At 38.7% G+C, this 17,397-nt stretch overlaps 1 protein-coding gene across 1 annotated transcript; it reads left to right on the top strand.

The window, feature by feature from the left end:
• The first annotated feature begins 1,094 nt into the window (after window positions 1-1,094).
• Window positions 1,095-4,946, top strand: LOC119906109 (thyrotropin-releasing hormone receptor-like). Its single transcript, XM_038723631.1, has 2 exons — window positions 1,095-1,906; window positions 3,877-4,946. The coding sequence occupies exons 1-2, from the start codon at window positions 1,130-1,132 to the stop codon at window positions 4,270-4,272; spliced, it is 1,173 nt and encodes a 390-aa protein (XP_038579559.1). The 5' UTR covers window positions 1,095-1,129; the 3' UTR covers window positions 4,273-4,946.
• The last annotated feature ends 12,451 nt before the right edge of the window (window positions 4,947-17,397 follow it).

The raw sequence follows: 17,397 nt of genomic DNA, 5'->3' as shown, positions 1-17,397 counted from the left end.
TGAAGGAAGAGGTCGAGGACACCAGAGAGGAGGAGGAGGAAGAGCAGTAGGGAGAGGAGGAAGAGGTGATGGAAGAGGAAGAGAAAGAGGTGGAGGAGGAGTAGGGAGAGGACAAGATTCTCTAGCCTGTCCCAGACCAAAGGCAGGATGCTGGGGCAAAATAATTTTTTGTTGTTGTTTAGTGCATTGTAGCCTACTTTACAGTGCATTAAGGAATAAAAAATGTGCAAATGTATTCATTTGTTGTGTCTTTTGTTGTGTTCATCATGTGAAAAGGTTTTTGAGGGGGATAACCACAAGTAACATTACTTATAACCAGTTTTTGTAGTATTGGTTTGAATCATAGACTGTATATAAGAAGTGGCTGTAGTCATCGTGACGTCACCCGTTGGTTTGTTGAGTGCTGTTATGAAGCCTCAAATTTGGCCGTTAGGGACTCGCCATGTTGAGTTTTTGCAACCAGCGGCACTGGACGTGACCATATTTGGACGAGAGGGTGTAGCTAACAGCATCTGTAATTCACTTCACCAGAGAAAGTGAACAGCCAAATCCTAATAAGTTTTTTTTAACGGCGCTGGTTAAATTCACACAGTGGCGTGGGTAGGAGTCACTCAAGCCTGATTGTCAGGTCACCATGGTAACGACTTGTCAATCATAGATAATCCTGCCCATGAAACATAGTTCGATAGAATGCAGGTTTCAAGGGACTTAGACATTGGCTTCGCTTCGCTTCGTGTGTGTTTCTGGTCATGTCTGAGGGCAAAGTTAGATTTTTTAGCAATATTGAATAGTTTTGAGTGGAGAGCTTCATTTTGACCGGAAAATAGGAAATTTGGGGAATTGAGTGAGAAGTTATGGATTTGTGTTTAGAGTTTTGAGAAATGAATGCAAAATTTCAAGAAATGTGTTTAAGTAATCAAGAAAAAGTGGAGAGTCTGGGAGTTTTTTTTTAATCTAATGCTGGGAAGCATCCCGCTGTTCTCAAAATATGAAATATAAAACTCAAACCTACTTCCCTGCCCCAATAATTTTCATACAGTCCCTTTTTTCTCTCTCTTTTTCTGTTTTTAGGATTCTTGCTGTGTGCCCCTGGAGATCAAATGAATTGTTACCACAGGACAGGAACACAATGGAGAACAACACAACCATCTTTCAGGATGTCTCTCGGGTTGTAAATCTGACAGAAATGCCTCTGAACCCTCTTGAAGAGCAGGTCATAACAATATTTTTGACAATTCTCATCTGTGTTGTTGGGATTGCTGGGAATATCATGGTGGTGCTGGTTGTGCTGCGCACTAAACACATGGTCACCCCGACTAACTGTTACCTTGTCAGTCTGGCTGTTGCAGACCTCATTGTGCTCTTGGCTGCAGGGCTGCCTAACATCTCTGATGTTGTTGCCTACTGGATATACGGATACACAGGGTGCTTGTGTATAACCTATCTTCAGTACCTGGGCATCAACGTGTCGTCCTGCTCCATCACAGCCTTCACCATCGAACGATACATTGCTATTTGTCACTCCATAAAGGCACAATTCATATGCACCGTTTCCCGGGCCAAGAGGATCATAGCTGGAGTCTGGGTCTTTACCTCACTCTATTGCATTATGTGGTTCTTTTTAGTGGACACTGATGTAACCGTCTATACCAACGGAGTGGTGGTCACCTGTGGCTACCGTGTCTCCAGGAGCCTCTACATGCCAATCTATTTCCTGGATTTCACTTTGTTTTATGTGATCCCCCTTACTGTGGCCACTGTGCTATATGGGCTCATTGCGAGGATTTTGTTCATGAGCCCTTTGCCAGCGCATCTGAGTGATGGAGCCGGAGGAGGGTCAGTTCACCAGGGTCACTCTAACAGCACTAACAAGACTAACAAGGGTGCATTCTCTGCAAGGAAACAGGTACTTTAAAGTCTAAACTGAGAAATAGTTTAGCCAGACATTTAAATCTTTTATTAGGCTATGGGTGTGGCTCAAGAGATGGAAATGTTGGTCATGGTGATGCACCACTTTGGTCCAAACCAAAATATTTCAATAACTATTAATATGTTTGCCATGAGATCTTGTTCAGATGGTTCTCAGAGGATGAATCATACAGACTTTGGTGATCTCCTGACTTTTCCTCTAGTGCCACTGTGAAGATGACATTTGTGATTTTGATTGAAATGTCCCAACAACTACTGGATGAACTGCCATGAAATTTGGTTAAGACATTCATGTTCCCCTTAGGATAAATCGTAATCAGTTTGGAGATCCTCTGACTTTTCATCTTTCGCCATAATCAGGTCCACTAGACTACTTTGGTTCATGACAAAATACCTGCAAAACGAGTGACATTCCCATCAGCTTCAGCCATACTTCGCGTTTAGAGCTAATTTGCAAATGTTAGCATGCTAACTTGCTAAACAAATGATGGTGAACATAGTAAACAATATTCCTGCTAAACATCAGTGCTGGTCGGAACAGCTTCGGAGACCCCCGCCTCTTCTTGACATCAGAATTTAGGGGCTGTGCGCAACAAATTCTATAATTTCACCAAACAGACAATGTGACATTCGCACTCACTTAATGCCGTGATAGGCCAGCGGTGTGAAACAGTGGCGCCCCCAGAAGATTTTCCTAGGGGTGGCCAGATGGGGCCACTGAAAATCCTGGGGTGGCACGCTAAACCAAAAGCCATAAATTCTATTAAGCACTATATAAACTAGTTGAATACTACGTAAAAATATGAGTAAAGGAATCACAGACTGAATTACTTTGGTTTCTTATTTTACAATATATAATCCGATTCCCAGCTCCATACCTTTCATACAGCACAGCGAGCCAGCATATTGGCCTAATAATCCCGAATAATAAGGCAATATGAAAGTGGTTTGATGACAACAACATTATGACAACAACGTAATCCGTAGCCTAGTCTCAACCGATCAAGCACATCAATCTGTCCCATGCAGGGACCAGCAGCAGAGTCAGGATGATAAAAGATGCTTTCACTCACCACAGAAAGGCGGAAATTCCTCTGGGCAAACTTCTGGATGACTCTGAAGATTTTCAGACAGTCCGCCGACTCATCGTGCCCCCACAGTGTTTGTTGCGCTGCTCAATGGTGCGCCTGTTGCGATGTTTACCCTTCTAAGTAATGTTGAGCCCAGTTTCACAGCATCGTGGAGATGACTCCCACTGTTCTCACGTTTTGCAATCCTCAGATGAAAACAGGCACAAGACGGTCTCCCTCGAAGCATAACGTACGGCGCTGTCAGGGCTCCAGTGTTCGTACGCTTAGCTTGCTGTTAGCGATGGTGCTAACCTGTTGCTATCTGCAGACTATTAGCTCTCAGACACAGTACAATACACAGAACTGCGTAGCAGTGTGACAAACTTATTATAAACTAGCCAGGCTACTAACTGTTTCTGTAAATTAATTAAATTACACTTTTATTTCTTCTGCAGCTGGTCGCTACCTCCACAGGAAACACACATATTGGGCACAATACGAGAAGGGTATATACAACTTCCATATATGGTTTGTCCCAGAAGCCACCGCGCACAAAACGACGTTTATCTCGCGTTACTCAAAAAATTGTAATAAGTTACTCTTACTTATTACTCCTTTAAAAAAGTAATAATATTATTTTACTTATTACCAGGTATTAAAACACATTAGATTATTCTGCTTTCACTGGAACTGCCCCTGACCTGCTGCACAGTCGTACATTTATGTCACAAATTACGTTTTGGTAACACAGTAAGCCACTGAGCCACTAGCATTTCTGTAGACTCTTGTTATTAGGTGTTTGTATATTACACATATGACGTCATATTACGTCACTCTTGTTCCTCATTTCCTTGCTCCTCTGTCTCTGCATCAACAGATAACAAAGATGCTGGCTGTGGTGGTCATCCTCTTTGCTTTGTTGTGGATGCCTTACCGAACACTGGTGGTGGTCAACTCCTTCATCGACCCACCATACCACAACACCTGGTTCCTGCTCTTCTGCCGGATGTGCATCTACACCAACAGTGCCATCAACCCCATAATTTACAACCTCATGTCTCAGAAGTTTCGTGTCGCATTCAAAAAGCTCTGCAAGTGCAACTTGCGGAAGAAGGAGAAGGTGGCAGAGTACAACGTGCCGATGTATTACAGTGTGATGAAGGATTCGTCCCATGAGAGCAATGAGCTGGTCACAGAGCAGGAGGAAATGAGTGCCCAACCCACCAAGAGGTTCAATGAAACAGATGATGCAAGCACTTCAAGCATTTCTTAATAAAGGCTTTGATGAGTTTGTTGAGTTCATTAGGTGTGTGTGTGTATGATAAATTATTTATGGAAATCTTTCATTTTTATGTTTATTTGTGTATTATTACTGTTATTTATACCTGTTACAAAAAGTATTTGTTGATGCTGAGGTCTGTAGATTTTATTTTGTTTGCTGTTGTTGTATTTGTGGTGTAGTAGTGGTACTTTTGCATCAGTATTGTAACTGTGTTAGAGTGTACTTCACACTGCTTAGTGGGACTTAATTGCATCATAAGGTGCATGACCATTACACACAAATTAGCGGTTCATGTTTTTGGAAATATTGTACTCACCATTTTAGTGTACATAAAAAAAGTAATGACTGGGAAAGATGGACATTTCATGTGACATGTGAAACTGGTCCAATGGGTGCATATTTTGAAATTTGCCATGAGACAATGTCCAGACTTTTTTTGCTAACTTGTTGTGTCTAGAACTGGTAGGCTAGTTGTGTGCAGCACTGACCTAATCATATTATCATAATAATGTGTCTCTAGATAACAAGTGCACTTGTGTTGTTCATGTGCTCAGGCTGGAGTGTACAGTTCACTCAGATGTAATACACTCTTCAATAGCACTGATTAACACACAGTCCAGTATGTTTCCATTTTTTAAAACACTTATTTATACAGGTATCCCATTTCAACAAGACAAGATGAATAAATAATAAAAATATAAAGTATAATTTAATTTAATAATTTAATGTTTTTATAGCCACGCTAGCGGACAGCAACAGCAATGTCTGCCTGCTGGTAATGACATTCCTGTCAGCCTCATCTGTACTTGGTATTTAGTGCTAATAAGCAAATGTTAGCATGCTAAACTAAGATGGTGAAATTGTTAAACTTTATACCTGCTAAACATCAATATGTTAGCATTGTCATTGTAAGCATGTTATAGCATGTGGATATTAGCATTTAGCTCAAAGCACCACTGTGCGTATGTACAGCCTCACTGAGCATCATGATGATATTTCAGACAACAGTATAGCTAACCAGCTTCCATAGACAATGAATTTGGAAAAAATCAGCTACCTAAACTACATAGTTTAAACCCTGTGCACAGCCATGGTCCTCCTACAGAGGTGCTTTCACTTATGTTGCCCGATTTGACCTCCTCTCAGATCTGTGAGGCCATGTACATAGTAAGTTTGACCCTCTGTCACTGTCCTGTTAGTTTTGTTACACCTGTTAGTGTGGGACCATATACACCATTATCATTATTATTAGTTAACAGACTTTAGAGATCGCGCAATAAACGCAGAAAGAATGTCCGCCAATATGCCGCATTTGGTCATTCATACTGAACAAAGAGATTGCGACATAATCCTGCAACCATGTGTGCTTTCATGCGTGGTGTGTTTCTTTACACAGACATCTTTCCAGCTGTGTTACTACCAACATTTCCAGTTTAGAGGCGGATCGAATCTGACACCCTTTACAGCTCTGTACCTTTCATTCGTTGCAGCAAGCCGGCATATTGGCGTAATAATCCCGGAAAATAAGCCAGTGTGAAAGTGCCTTTTGATGACATTGTGTAATTCCTAGCAAAGCTCCAACTAATAACACCTGTGTGGGTGTGCAGGATCTTTAATATTAAGGGTCTTAATTCTCAGTAGCAAGAATATTTTTCTTCATATACCAACTACCTTTTTTACTTCTTGAAATTGTTACTGAATTTTCCCATGGAAGCTGGAACGAATCAGTTCCACTTCAGAAGTCAGAGAATGAAAATAAAGTAGTCTTTTTTTTAGCTGCTGGGGACATACAACAAATCTGACAGCTAGCGCATTATGGGAAAAAATATTGTGACCTTAATTGCTGCCAACAAGTTTGCTTTCTCCCTTGTCTTATTGCTGTCGTCTTGCGCTGTTGGCTGTGTTACTGCATGTCTCTGCATCTCAACATCTTCATCTGTCTAGACCCTGTAAGTATGTTTTTATATTGTGTTCAGTATATTTATCTATTCAGTATGTTGTATGTGTTTGAGCCAGATGCTGATCTTGTGTTTAAAACATTTTGTATAACAGGCTTTGTAGTTGTGGACTGTGGGATTAACAAATAACCCTAAAAAAATTTATGAGTTTTGTGTGTTGAATTAAAATAAATCCTGGCAGTATTCATCCAGTATTTCCTTTAGAAAGAGATCTAATGTAGATTTACTTAAACTGAAAGCTCTAACACATGTTTGCATACATCATCAGTACTGGCCATGATAGGAAACAACAGCTGGATCATTAAGGACACACTTATGATTCTCCTTTGTTTTGATATGCATTCATTAGCGTATATGTTGCCATGACTGACAGTGCATCACATGTTTGTTTGCTATTTTTCCAGTTTCTTGTGCAACTCTTAACTATAAAACAATAATTAACAATAATCTACCAATAATTAGCAAAACATATTACACTAAGAACATGTAGTTGTAGGAGCTATATGCAGCTTCACCAATACATCAGGTTCAGTTACTGTCAAGACTCTACCCTGTGTCAGTGGGAGTCATACTCTCTGTCACATCAAGAAAACTGTATAAAGCAATTAAGTCCGTCTGGACAGTGCTGATAAATTCCATATAAGGCGTTTTTATGATGAAAGAGATATTACAGTGGTCTGGAGGAAAGAATCAGTGAAGTCAGAAATACACTCTCACATGAAACTGACAGCACAAAAGCAGCTATGGGTTCTCTTGCACCCACAGCTGCAATATATATTTTCAGGTCTTAGATGTAACATGAATCAATAACATATCATTTCCAAGGGGTCTTGTTTTGTTTTATATCATGATAGAAAAATGCCTTTTGCTGTAACCGAAGGACTGTTTGTGCTTGCTGATTCTTTGCTGATTTCTATGTCAGTTCTGTATTTTGTACAAGACTTCCATCAAGAAATTATGCTTTTAATTCCTCTAAAGTATTTTTTTCTAAAGACAACCATAGGATTATTTTTTAACAGAGACAGAAAAATCTGAAGACTCTCTGTCATTTTGATAAATTAAAGCTGGAGACATATAGAATCCGGCGGGGACGCATGTGGACATTGGACCAATGAACTGGTGGGTGATGAAACTGCAAGGTGGGCGGTACTTTTTTGTGGATTGTCTGCTTTCAACATGGCGGCATTTTATAGCTAAACAGCACACTAAAACATGTTTCTTAAAACATTCGAAGCGAGATGTCTCATTATCATTAAAAACTTAAATGATGGGAAATAATAGATTATGACTGAAGTTTTTATGACAACAACTTCCATGTCAGTGTCCTGTCCGACAATGCTCCTGGCAACCTGACAAAAGACTGAGCTGCTGCATCACACCACCCAAGTAGTAAGGTTATCTATCCTCAAGCTCTAGAACAGTTCTTAAAGTTGTCTTTTTTTGTCACTTTGCTTGGTTTTGTTACCAGTCTTAAATTTTGCAAATGCTTTGGGTGAATAAAACCTCTGTCTTTCCACCTTTACCTGCTCTCTCAGTGCTTTATGCTTACCCTGGTCCTTCACAGTGGTATTACTGTTTTTACTTTTAGTCTCACTCCACCACTGAACAACAAATCATCATGTTGAATATATCTCTTTGAAAAGTTGAGTTTGAAAATAAAGATTTGCAGTTACATCCTTATCAGTCAGAAAAATGTTCAACATTGATTTAATGTTGTGATATTCCTGATGATTTTGATCTTTGGATCTCTGAGAAATTACAACTCATCTCTTCTAACACAATAATCTGAGGCAAATGCCTCATAGATCATTTAGATATCTTTGCTTGACTAATTCTGTTGAATCACAGATGAATCTCAAAAAGCTGCTGCACCGCACTGAGCTTAATCTAAAGATCAGGAATAAATATGAGCTAGTACAGTAAGGTAGGGAGCAGATATTTAAATCCCTTATGATAATAGAGAGCAAAAAAGAGCTGCTGTTCTGTGAGAATGAATAATTTATCCAATTCATCTAAGAGCTCTTGTCTTCGTAGTATCAACACAAATCAAAGGCCAGCTAGGGGGGGTTGCATTGCTTCAGGAGGCCTGTTACATGAAAAGACGTGTTTTTTACTTCTAGTCCATTAAGTGTTTGGCTGAAAGAAGAAGAAGAAGAAGAAGAAGAAGAAGAAGTATAAATTTTGTCATTTTTGACACATCCACATAGGGTTATAAAGAGAATCCACCATGGTGGCTTTGGCTTACTTCTGCAGGCCTATTTCTGTGTTGTAACTCTGCCTTCATCAGACCATGATGTCTTGAAGTGCACTGAGGCCCTGCTCCCCCAAATAAAGGTGAGTTGTCACATTCAGTTAGAACAAAAATATATGGTGTTGTCATATTGGACTGAATGTTTTCCACTGTGACTCCGATTCATGTGTGTGAGTGTACTCTGACAACCGTTTTAATCAGTATTTTATCTGCTTTTTTAGGGGAACATTTCCATTTCACTAGTTAGCTTTGAGGCTGGTATGTTTGTTGAACATATTCAAAGCACTAAATGTGGAATTTTATATATTACTATATTTACAAATGTCTCTAAATGATATGCAGAGTAGCCACCTAATGGTGAAGGTCCCTCATTACACCAACTGAAAGAGGATACAACACTGTAGAGATAATCCCCAGTTCCATGTTAATATACTGTACAAAGTAAACACTCGTCTTCATAGTGTAATGTTTAGGCGGTTGGTATAAAGACAAGTAATGCATTGTACTGACAGGAAATGACAGACAGAAAACCTATTAAATATAAAAACTGCTGTTTTCAGAGCTGTCATGCAACCATGTAAGTCAATCTACTACTGTCTTGCTGTGTCTGGAATAACTCCCTATTTACTATGTAGTGCACCATTTTATTGTCTGCCAGTTTATTGTGTTATTGAGTGTCTAAATTCTGAATGTGTAATTTATGCACAGTATGGTGCCCTCAAACGTTCCCACAATGAAATGGTGTCAGTTTGCTAAAATGTAAAGAAATACAGGCTAAAAATAACAAGACTCAAGCTAACTCACTGATTCCATGGCAACATACGGTACATTATACAAATTATGGGAGCTGCAGTTCCAAAATGTAGAGCAAGATAATGCCAATGCAAATCGAAGAAAGACAAACAATAATAATAGGAGTTAATCAAAATCAAAATCAATCAAATAATTAATCAAAATTATCTGTCATGTTGCACATACAGTGTGGCACAACCACTGTGTCTATGTGAGTTTATTCACGACAAGAGTTGGAATAGCAAATCCTCCATTTATTACTCTGAATTTATTGATGCTACACATCATAAAATCCTCAATGTGCTATATTTATGACTTATGAGCTACTTTTCATCAAACAACCACCCAAGCTTAAATCCTAAAGGGAGTCTCCTCATCGTAATACCACATACGAATGTGTGAAAATACACACTGAAACAATATTGAGTTTTCCTGCTCTACTCAAACTCTCATATAGAGTCATTTAGAATCAGGGTGTTATTAGCATCAGACACCTCCTTCAATGTGGAGATTAAGGAGAGGTTGCTATGAGACGGCCTTTTATACTGCACTGTAGATTGCAGTGATGGTGGAGTTGTGTGCAGCTGGATATGTGCATGTCTAATGGGTTGAATGAGTCTTTATGTTTAAAATAAACACGTACAAATACATTAAAGCACATTTACTCAACTACTCTCGGAATAGTTCAAAATTTTGGGGAAATACACCTACATGCTTTCTTTCTAGATGGATACCACTCTCATATCCATCCATTTAATTTTTGGCTTCAGCCAGCAGCTGGATAACTTGGCTTAGCAAAAAGACTGGAAACAGGGGGGAACAGCTAGCTTGGCAGCAGCAAAATCCACGTGCCAACATCTCTAAATCATGCATATTGTATATCGTTTGTGTAATCGAGGTGTTAAAATGACACGTTGCAGTGTTAGAATAGTTATGTGTAAAACTTTTTTGTGGATCTGAGCAGTAACGTCCTAGAGTGCCTGGCAACTGCTCAGTACAGAGAAGTAGTCTGGCACACGTTAAACAGTGTACTGCCATCTTACTCCTCTCTTATTGTACGGAAAGAGTAAGCAGATATAATGTGTTATTTAGTGAGCTTTGTAGCCCCTGGTAGGCAGAATTTGTGACCTTTGGACAGAGTAAGTAAGTCAGTAAACTTTATTTGTATAGCACTTTTCACAGACACTAGTAACAGTGCTTTACAAAAACATCAACATACAAGAAAGAAATCACAGAAGATGAAGTGACCAACTGAGCCACACAAAAAGTGCAAAATAAAATAGGTAAATGTAAATAGGTAGATAAATCCACAGCATGTACTAAAATACACATTAATACATTCAGTTGCAGGAAAACATATGTGAACACTTCAGAATGACCTGGATTTCTACATAAATTGGTCATAAAATGTGATCTGATCTTCATCTCAGTCACAACAATAGACTGCTTAAACTAATACCACACAAACAATGATATGTTTTCATGTTTTTATCAAACACACCGTGTAAACATTCACAGTGCAGGGTGCTGCAGATCAGACCTGACGGTCTGGAAGAATTTTGGACCATTCCTCTTTACAAAACTGTTTCAGTTCAGCAATATTCTTGGGATGTCTGGTGTGAATTGCATGCCACAGCATCTCAGTCAGGTTGAAGTCAGGACTGGACCACTCCAGATGGCCTTACATTCTCCTGCAAAATGTGTTGATAAACCTTGTAATTCATTTTTCCGTCGATGATAACAACCCTTCCAGGCCCTGAGGCAGTGAAGCCGCTAAAAACCATGATTCCCCCTCCACCATAGTTCACAGTTGGGATGAGGTTTTGTTGTTGGTGTGCTGTGCCTTTTTTCCTCCACACATAGGGTTGTGTTTTTTGGGTGGCAGTGGCTTCCTCCGTAGTGTCCTCCCATGAACTCCATTCGTGTTTAGTCTTTTATGTATTGTAGAGTCGTCAACAGAGATGTCAGCATGTTCCAGAGATTTCTGTAAGTATTCAGCTGGCACTCTAGGATCCTTCTTAACCTCGTTGAGCATTCTGTGCTGTGCAGTCATCTTTGCAGAATGGCCACACCTAGGGAGAGTAGCAACTCTGCTGACTTTTCTCCACTTTAACTTGAAAGACAATTTTGACTTTAGAGACAATTCACTGACTGATGACTGTTGGACATTTGGACTGTTCTGTAACTCTTTCCAGCTTCATGCAAGTCAACAATTCTTAATCTTAGGTGTTCTGAGAGCACTTTTGTTCGAGGCATGGTTTACATCAGGCAATGCTTCATGAGAATAGCAAATTTAAAATTGGTGTGTCTTTATAGGGCAGGGAAGCTCTAACTAACATCTCCAATCTCGTCTTATTGATTGGACTCCAGGCTGGCTGACTTCTGACTCCAATTAGATTTTGGATGAGTCATACCCTAGAGGTTCACATACATATAATTGTTTGTGTGGCATTAGTTTAAGCAGACTGTGTTTGTCTATTGTGACTTAGATGAAGATCAGATCAAATTTTATGATCAATTTATGCAGAAATCCAGGTAATTCCAAAGGGTTAACATACTTTTTCCTGCGACTGTATTGTGTGGTAAAAATCCACATATATACATACAAAGCTGGGCCACCTGCTTCCCCTAGGTGCAGTCTTTGTACTAAGCTAAGCTAAGTGGATGCTGGCTGTAACCTTATATTTACCACACAGACATAATAATGATTTTCCAGAAATGTTTCTCCTATACTTATACTTTACTTGCATATTTCCTGTAACATACATTTTTCATGAGACATGACATGGTGTTCATTGGTCACCTACATTGATACAAAACTGTACAAAACATATGTTCTACAAACAAAATATGAGGCATTATTATGGATTAACTAACGCTGTTTCCACTCATATCAGTAACTATAAATGCAAACAGTTTGGTCAAAGATTCTGGTGTTATGCTAGTAGCAGCTGATGCAACCTCGAGATGTATTTGTTGTATTCATTCATAAGCGTGGATGTAGTATAAAACCGTGGGTCATGATAAAGCACACATGTGAATGGTTGCTTCAGTAGATGTGCAAAGCTTTCATCAGTACTCTGTACAGCCACACTTTATACAGCAAACATTTTGATATTGATTAGTGGTTATCAGTGTACTTTGAACTTTTGTGAGGCCTCTGCATGTTTGGTTATCAGTCAGTCTTATTGTCCGAGATTTTAATTGTTTAGTCATTATAAATACCTTGATGCAAAAGGTATAAATAAATATATAAATATAAATAAGCCTGTATAAGAACTGTGTTGATAGATTAAAACATGCTGATCTGAAAAATGAGCTGTATGTTCTGCATATGTTTCTGCAACTCTAATTGTATGTATGTATGTAAGAGTGTCCTTTATCGTACAACTGCATAATGTGACGCTGATAATCTTGTCATGCTCACTTCCTCTGTGTTAAGGAGAAGCCTGACTATCCATATCTCTCACTGATAATATGTCAACACAGTGAGAAAAAAGTACGTATTTATTTATTTATTTATGCAGTGTGTCATCTTTTAAATGTCAAATGAGTCACACGTTGTAATTCTTGCAAATATAATTAATCTTAACATCTGTGTTGTATTTTCTATTAAAAGTATGAACATTAATAATTGCTCAGATTTGAAAATGTTTAAATATGAATGGATTCTATACGCAAACTTGAGATGAGAAATAAGGAACATTTAGAGTACTGGATTAAAATTTTACATAACATTAGAATTCCTTCCCTTTTTTCTGGACATAATCAGGTCTGAGGGACTCAGCAACAACCACACTTCATTACATAATTGACTTATTTCATGCAAATGGCAACAGGAAATGTTACAGTGGTGGAAGAATTACTCATTTCTGTTAAAAGACTAAAAGTAGAAAGGGATTAATTTAAAGCAAAACGTACTTAAAGTATTTAAGTAAAAGTATTTTCCCTTTCTGAAAGGTATATTTGTATCATATAATTGGAATATTATTTCTTTTTAACATGTAAGCAGAATATTATTATTACAGCCGTTGGTAGTGGAACACATTTTAACTACTTCATATACTGTTTGATCATTCAATCAATAGCACATATTAGGCTATATTTTAAAAATTTAAGTTGTTTGTAAAATCTTAATCTGTAAAGTAACTCCAGCTGTCAGATAAATGTAGTAAAGTAAAAAAGTATATTTCCCTGTTGTGGGTGAAACTTCTAAATCATCCAACTTAATTTCTTCTCCAGTGCAATTTTTTCATTTAATTCATTAAGTCGATAAAACCTCCCTTTAATGGCTCTTTAAGTCATTCAGATAAAAATTACATTTCATTTACAGGGGCTGAGATGGTCAGTTGCGATGGTCAATACTCTCTGCACTGCAATCAAAAAAGAATTGCACACAGGGAGGTCTCATGAATCAGTTAGCTGTATGTTAGATATTTTAAAGGCCTCACTAGTGTTATAAATTTATATGTCCCTGGAGGGGAGGTTTTTCCTCTTCTATACCCTCACCCCCAAATGTTTCATTTCTGATAAATAGAGAAATCTGGATGATATACAGAGAAGTAGCCAAAATTGCAACAAGAGAAGACATTTTGATTGAGCTCCACTGTGTCAATAATTAGGAAAGTGTCACAATGATACCTTTAAAGGGGCTATTTGTAGTTTTTCAATGAAATCACTTAATAGATGTCGATGGGTTCAAATGTCACTTAGAAATGAAACACACGCCCTGTTTTCTCTGTTGCTTGGAACAGCCACTATTCTTCTTCTTATGTGAGGACACCAGGTCGGGATGTAGCCCTGTGCGCTCCGAGCCTCTCTCAGACTACAGCAACAACACCACAGCTAACGACATGCAATCCACTAATACCACAAAACAACTGGCTCCCAGCACAACATAAACTCCACATAAGGATACAAAACTATAATAAAGGTTTATGTGGTGAAGCCCATCAGACCAAACGAGATTCAGGTGATGACGCTGTAACTAACATGACCCACATAATATAGAATAATGCAACAAAACAGCAACAACAACACAGAGGAAGATCCACCCACTTACTGTATAACTATTATAAAATGTGACAAAAAGTGTGACATTTATAATTTTCAGTCCAGCTCACTAACCGTTTTGTTATCATCCAATACATTTAGCTGTGCTCACATTGCTGAGCCTCCGGGTGAAAGATACACAAATAGTAATGTTAGTGAAAGCAGCAGGCGAGCTAACACAGAAGTATCACATCAGCTAAATGCAGTCACTGTATCATGTAACGAGCATGGATTAGTTCAACCTCAAGCAGCTGATAAAAATGTTACTGTAATGTTGCAGTGGAAGTTGCCAGCATGTTGTGTGAAGCTATCTCCCTGTCTGTCTATAGCCGCTGTCACACTGCCCTTTTTTCCGGGAGTATTGTGCCAATATGCCGGTGTTTCGTTGCGCTGTGTGAAAGGTACAGAGTCCGTGTTGATCTGCCTCTGAGCCAGGACCGTTGAAGTAACAGAGCCAACAGAACATGTCTGGAGAAAAACCACAGCCTGCATGCTGGTGTATCTGCATTTATTGCGGGATTTCTGTATGAAAGTGGTTGTGTTTCGGATTATGCTTGCTCATCAGTTCAAGCGAGCACGTGTACGAGCCCACGCCTGGTTGCAATCTTAAAACCGCTAGTGGTCGCTGAAAACTACATAATGCCCCTTTAAAACTGATTTTAATTCAAGAGAGAAAAACCACAAGAAAATAAGAATCAATTTCATGGCAATCAATCAATGCAATAGCTGGTAAAATATTACAGTCTGGACCAAAGTAGTGGACCGCCCGACCGACAGACCAACATTGCCATCCGTGGAGCCGTTAGCGTGGCTAAAAATAAATTATATAAGTCCTCCAACTTTTCCTCACAAAGTACTTTTGTCTGATTTTACCTGATCTCTCAACTTTTTAAAAGCATCTTTGATCTACTGACAACAGAAATATTTGACTGATGAAAGGCTGCTTGGACTTGAATGCTACTGTCTTTATTACGCTTCTCACAAGAAGAGTGTAATTCAGCCAGACAGCTCCACTTCACCAGCTATGTCAGCGGTGTTGCGGCTCAATATTCCTCAAGTTATGCTGTCATTATTAATCTGCTCCTTCGCCCCTGGCATTTGCTGCAGTGTTTGTGCCATAATTCAGCCATTGACTGCATGTGTGTTCTTTCATGCTCTGCTGAAAACACACGCACTGTGTGACTCTGCTCATAAACTGTTGCACTCCAGACGACGACAGAATACTTATATTAGTTTGGTGCCTTTAAATAAGAGTTTTGCTTAGAAAATTAATATACTGTGGACTTCCCAGAGCATCTCCCACTTGATTGTTATTGCCAACTTCTTCTTACTGTAAGTTAACAGCTAAAAGCTACACTAGGCAACACTGACAGGGGAAAATCATCAGACTTAACAAGTGTGGCACAGTGTTTGCCTGAATTAATTTGGTATTACACTTCTCCCACAGGACATTATTTCTGTAATTAAACACAAAAGTATTGCAAGAGAATGCTAAATTAACTGCGAGGGAATGCAAAACTAGTTTATAAAGAAATTCCCATGGTGACCCACTCCATACATTATAAAGCCATTACAACAGCAGGCGTGCTAGCTGCTCTGCTTGGCTCTAAAACGTCCATGGCAACACAATGCTTTGAGCTAAATGCTAACTTCTGTATGCCAACATGCTCGCAATGACAATGCTAACGTGCTGATGTTTAGAAGGTGTATGTTAATGTTTGTTGTCACTGTTTTGTGTGTTAACATGCTAACATTTCATAAATACAATTAAACACAAAGTGCAGCGGAGGCTGATGAAAATGTCTTTAGTTTTGTTTGTATTTGGCCGCAAAGTGATGAAAAGGCAAAGCAAGGAAAAACTTCATTACAATCCATCGAGTAGACTACCCTTGCTAACCCTAGAGCTATGTCATTAGGGTGGCTAGAACCATGAGACAGAGAAGAATAGCTCGAGTTGTTCCAGTGATGCAGCCAGAGGAAACTTTTTTTTAAGTGTTCATTAATCATAAAAGAACAATGGGAAATAATGTCAAAAAAGAACTTTCAGATTCAGATTCAGACAACTTTATTAATCCCAGGTTCATCCACACGACTCAAAAACACACAGGCAACAGAGCAATGTGCCTGCAGTATGTCAAGGAGACTATGAGCATCTGTATGTAAAATTAAACAAAATAAATGATTGCTATAGTTAATATAAATGACCAAGTTTAAAAGACTGTAACAGTGTGACTACTGTCAGCATTTAGTAGCCTGGTAGTGGAAAAAATGAAGTACTTTCATATATTTCATTGTATATACAGCATATAGTTGTAGAGAATCGATAAAGTTAATTTAATTTTTAGATAGACTGCTGAATAATGATCCCAATGCAAAATATTAGAATATAATGAATATAATAATAGAATATTCTTTTGATGTGATGAGATTTTCTTATGTATGCATGCAGTGTATTTGTTATTTTGCCAGGAAAACCACAGCATTACAGTTAGAGTTAATTACACTTTTGTGCAAAAGATTTTCATAATGGCCTTGCCACAATGTAAATCACGCCTTGACAGCACCAAATGACGTTTGGTCACTGAAACAATGTGACAGCATATACTTAAGAAATGTATGCTACTTTAGTCATCGGTATAACTACACTGACAAAACCACATTTCTTTAAGTGCTGATGTTGGTTGAAAGTTGCATTTGAAATATATTTTGCAGACAAGACATCACATACAAACTATGATGGGAAACCATCTGGAAAGATCGTGCTGCTCACAATAAAGAGGTGGGGTGTGATGTGACAGAAAAAAGAATGATTTTGAGTTGTTCTTCATAGACCGTGTACATAATATTTAGTGAAGTGCATGCAATAATGAAGGGATTAAATTAGATTGTTCAGGAAAGTCTCTTAAGAAATAGCTTCCCTTTAACTTGAGCCAACTTTAACCTTGATGAAAAAGTGCCACATTGAGTGAAACTGAGCTCTGAAGTGATAATGCAGAAACAGAGTCGAGGCTCCAGTAGGATCATTGGCAGCCAGCTGAGAGCTCTCAGCTGGCCTTGGACTTG

Source organism: Micropterus salmoides, unplaced genomic scaffold, assembly GCF_014851395.1.
Source record: "Micropterus salmoides isolate LMB-PRFRI ecotype aquatic unplaced genomic scaffold, ASM1485139v1 Ms_hic_scaffold_16, whole genome shotgun sequence".
Lineage (NCBI taxonomy): Eukaryota > Metazoa > Chordata > Actinopteri > Centrarchiformes > Centrarchidae > Micropterus > Micropterus salmoides.
Note: the sequence above shows the minus strand (reverse complement) of the source record. Positions and strands in the feature narration are given on the sequence as shown.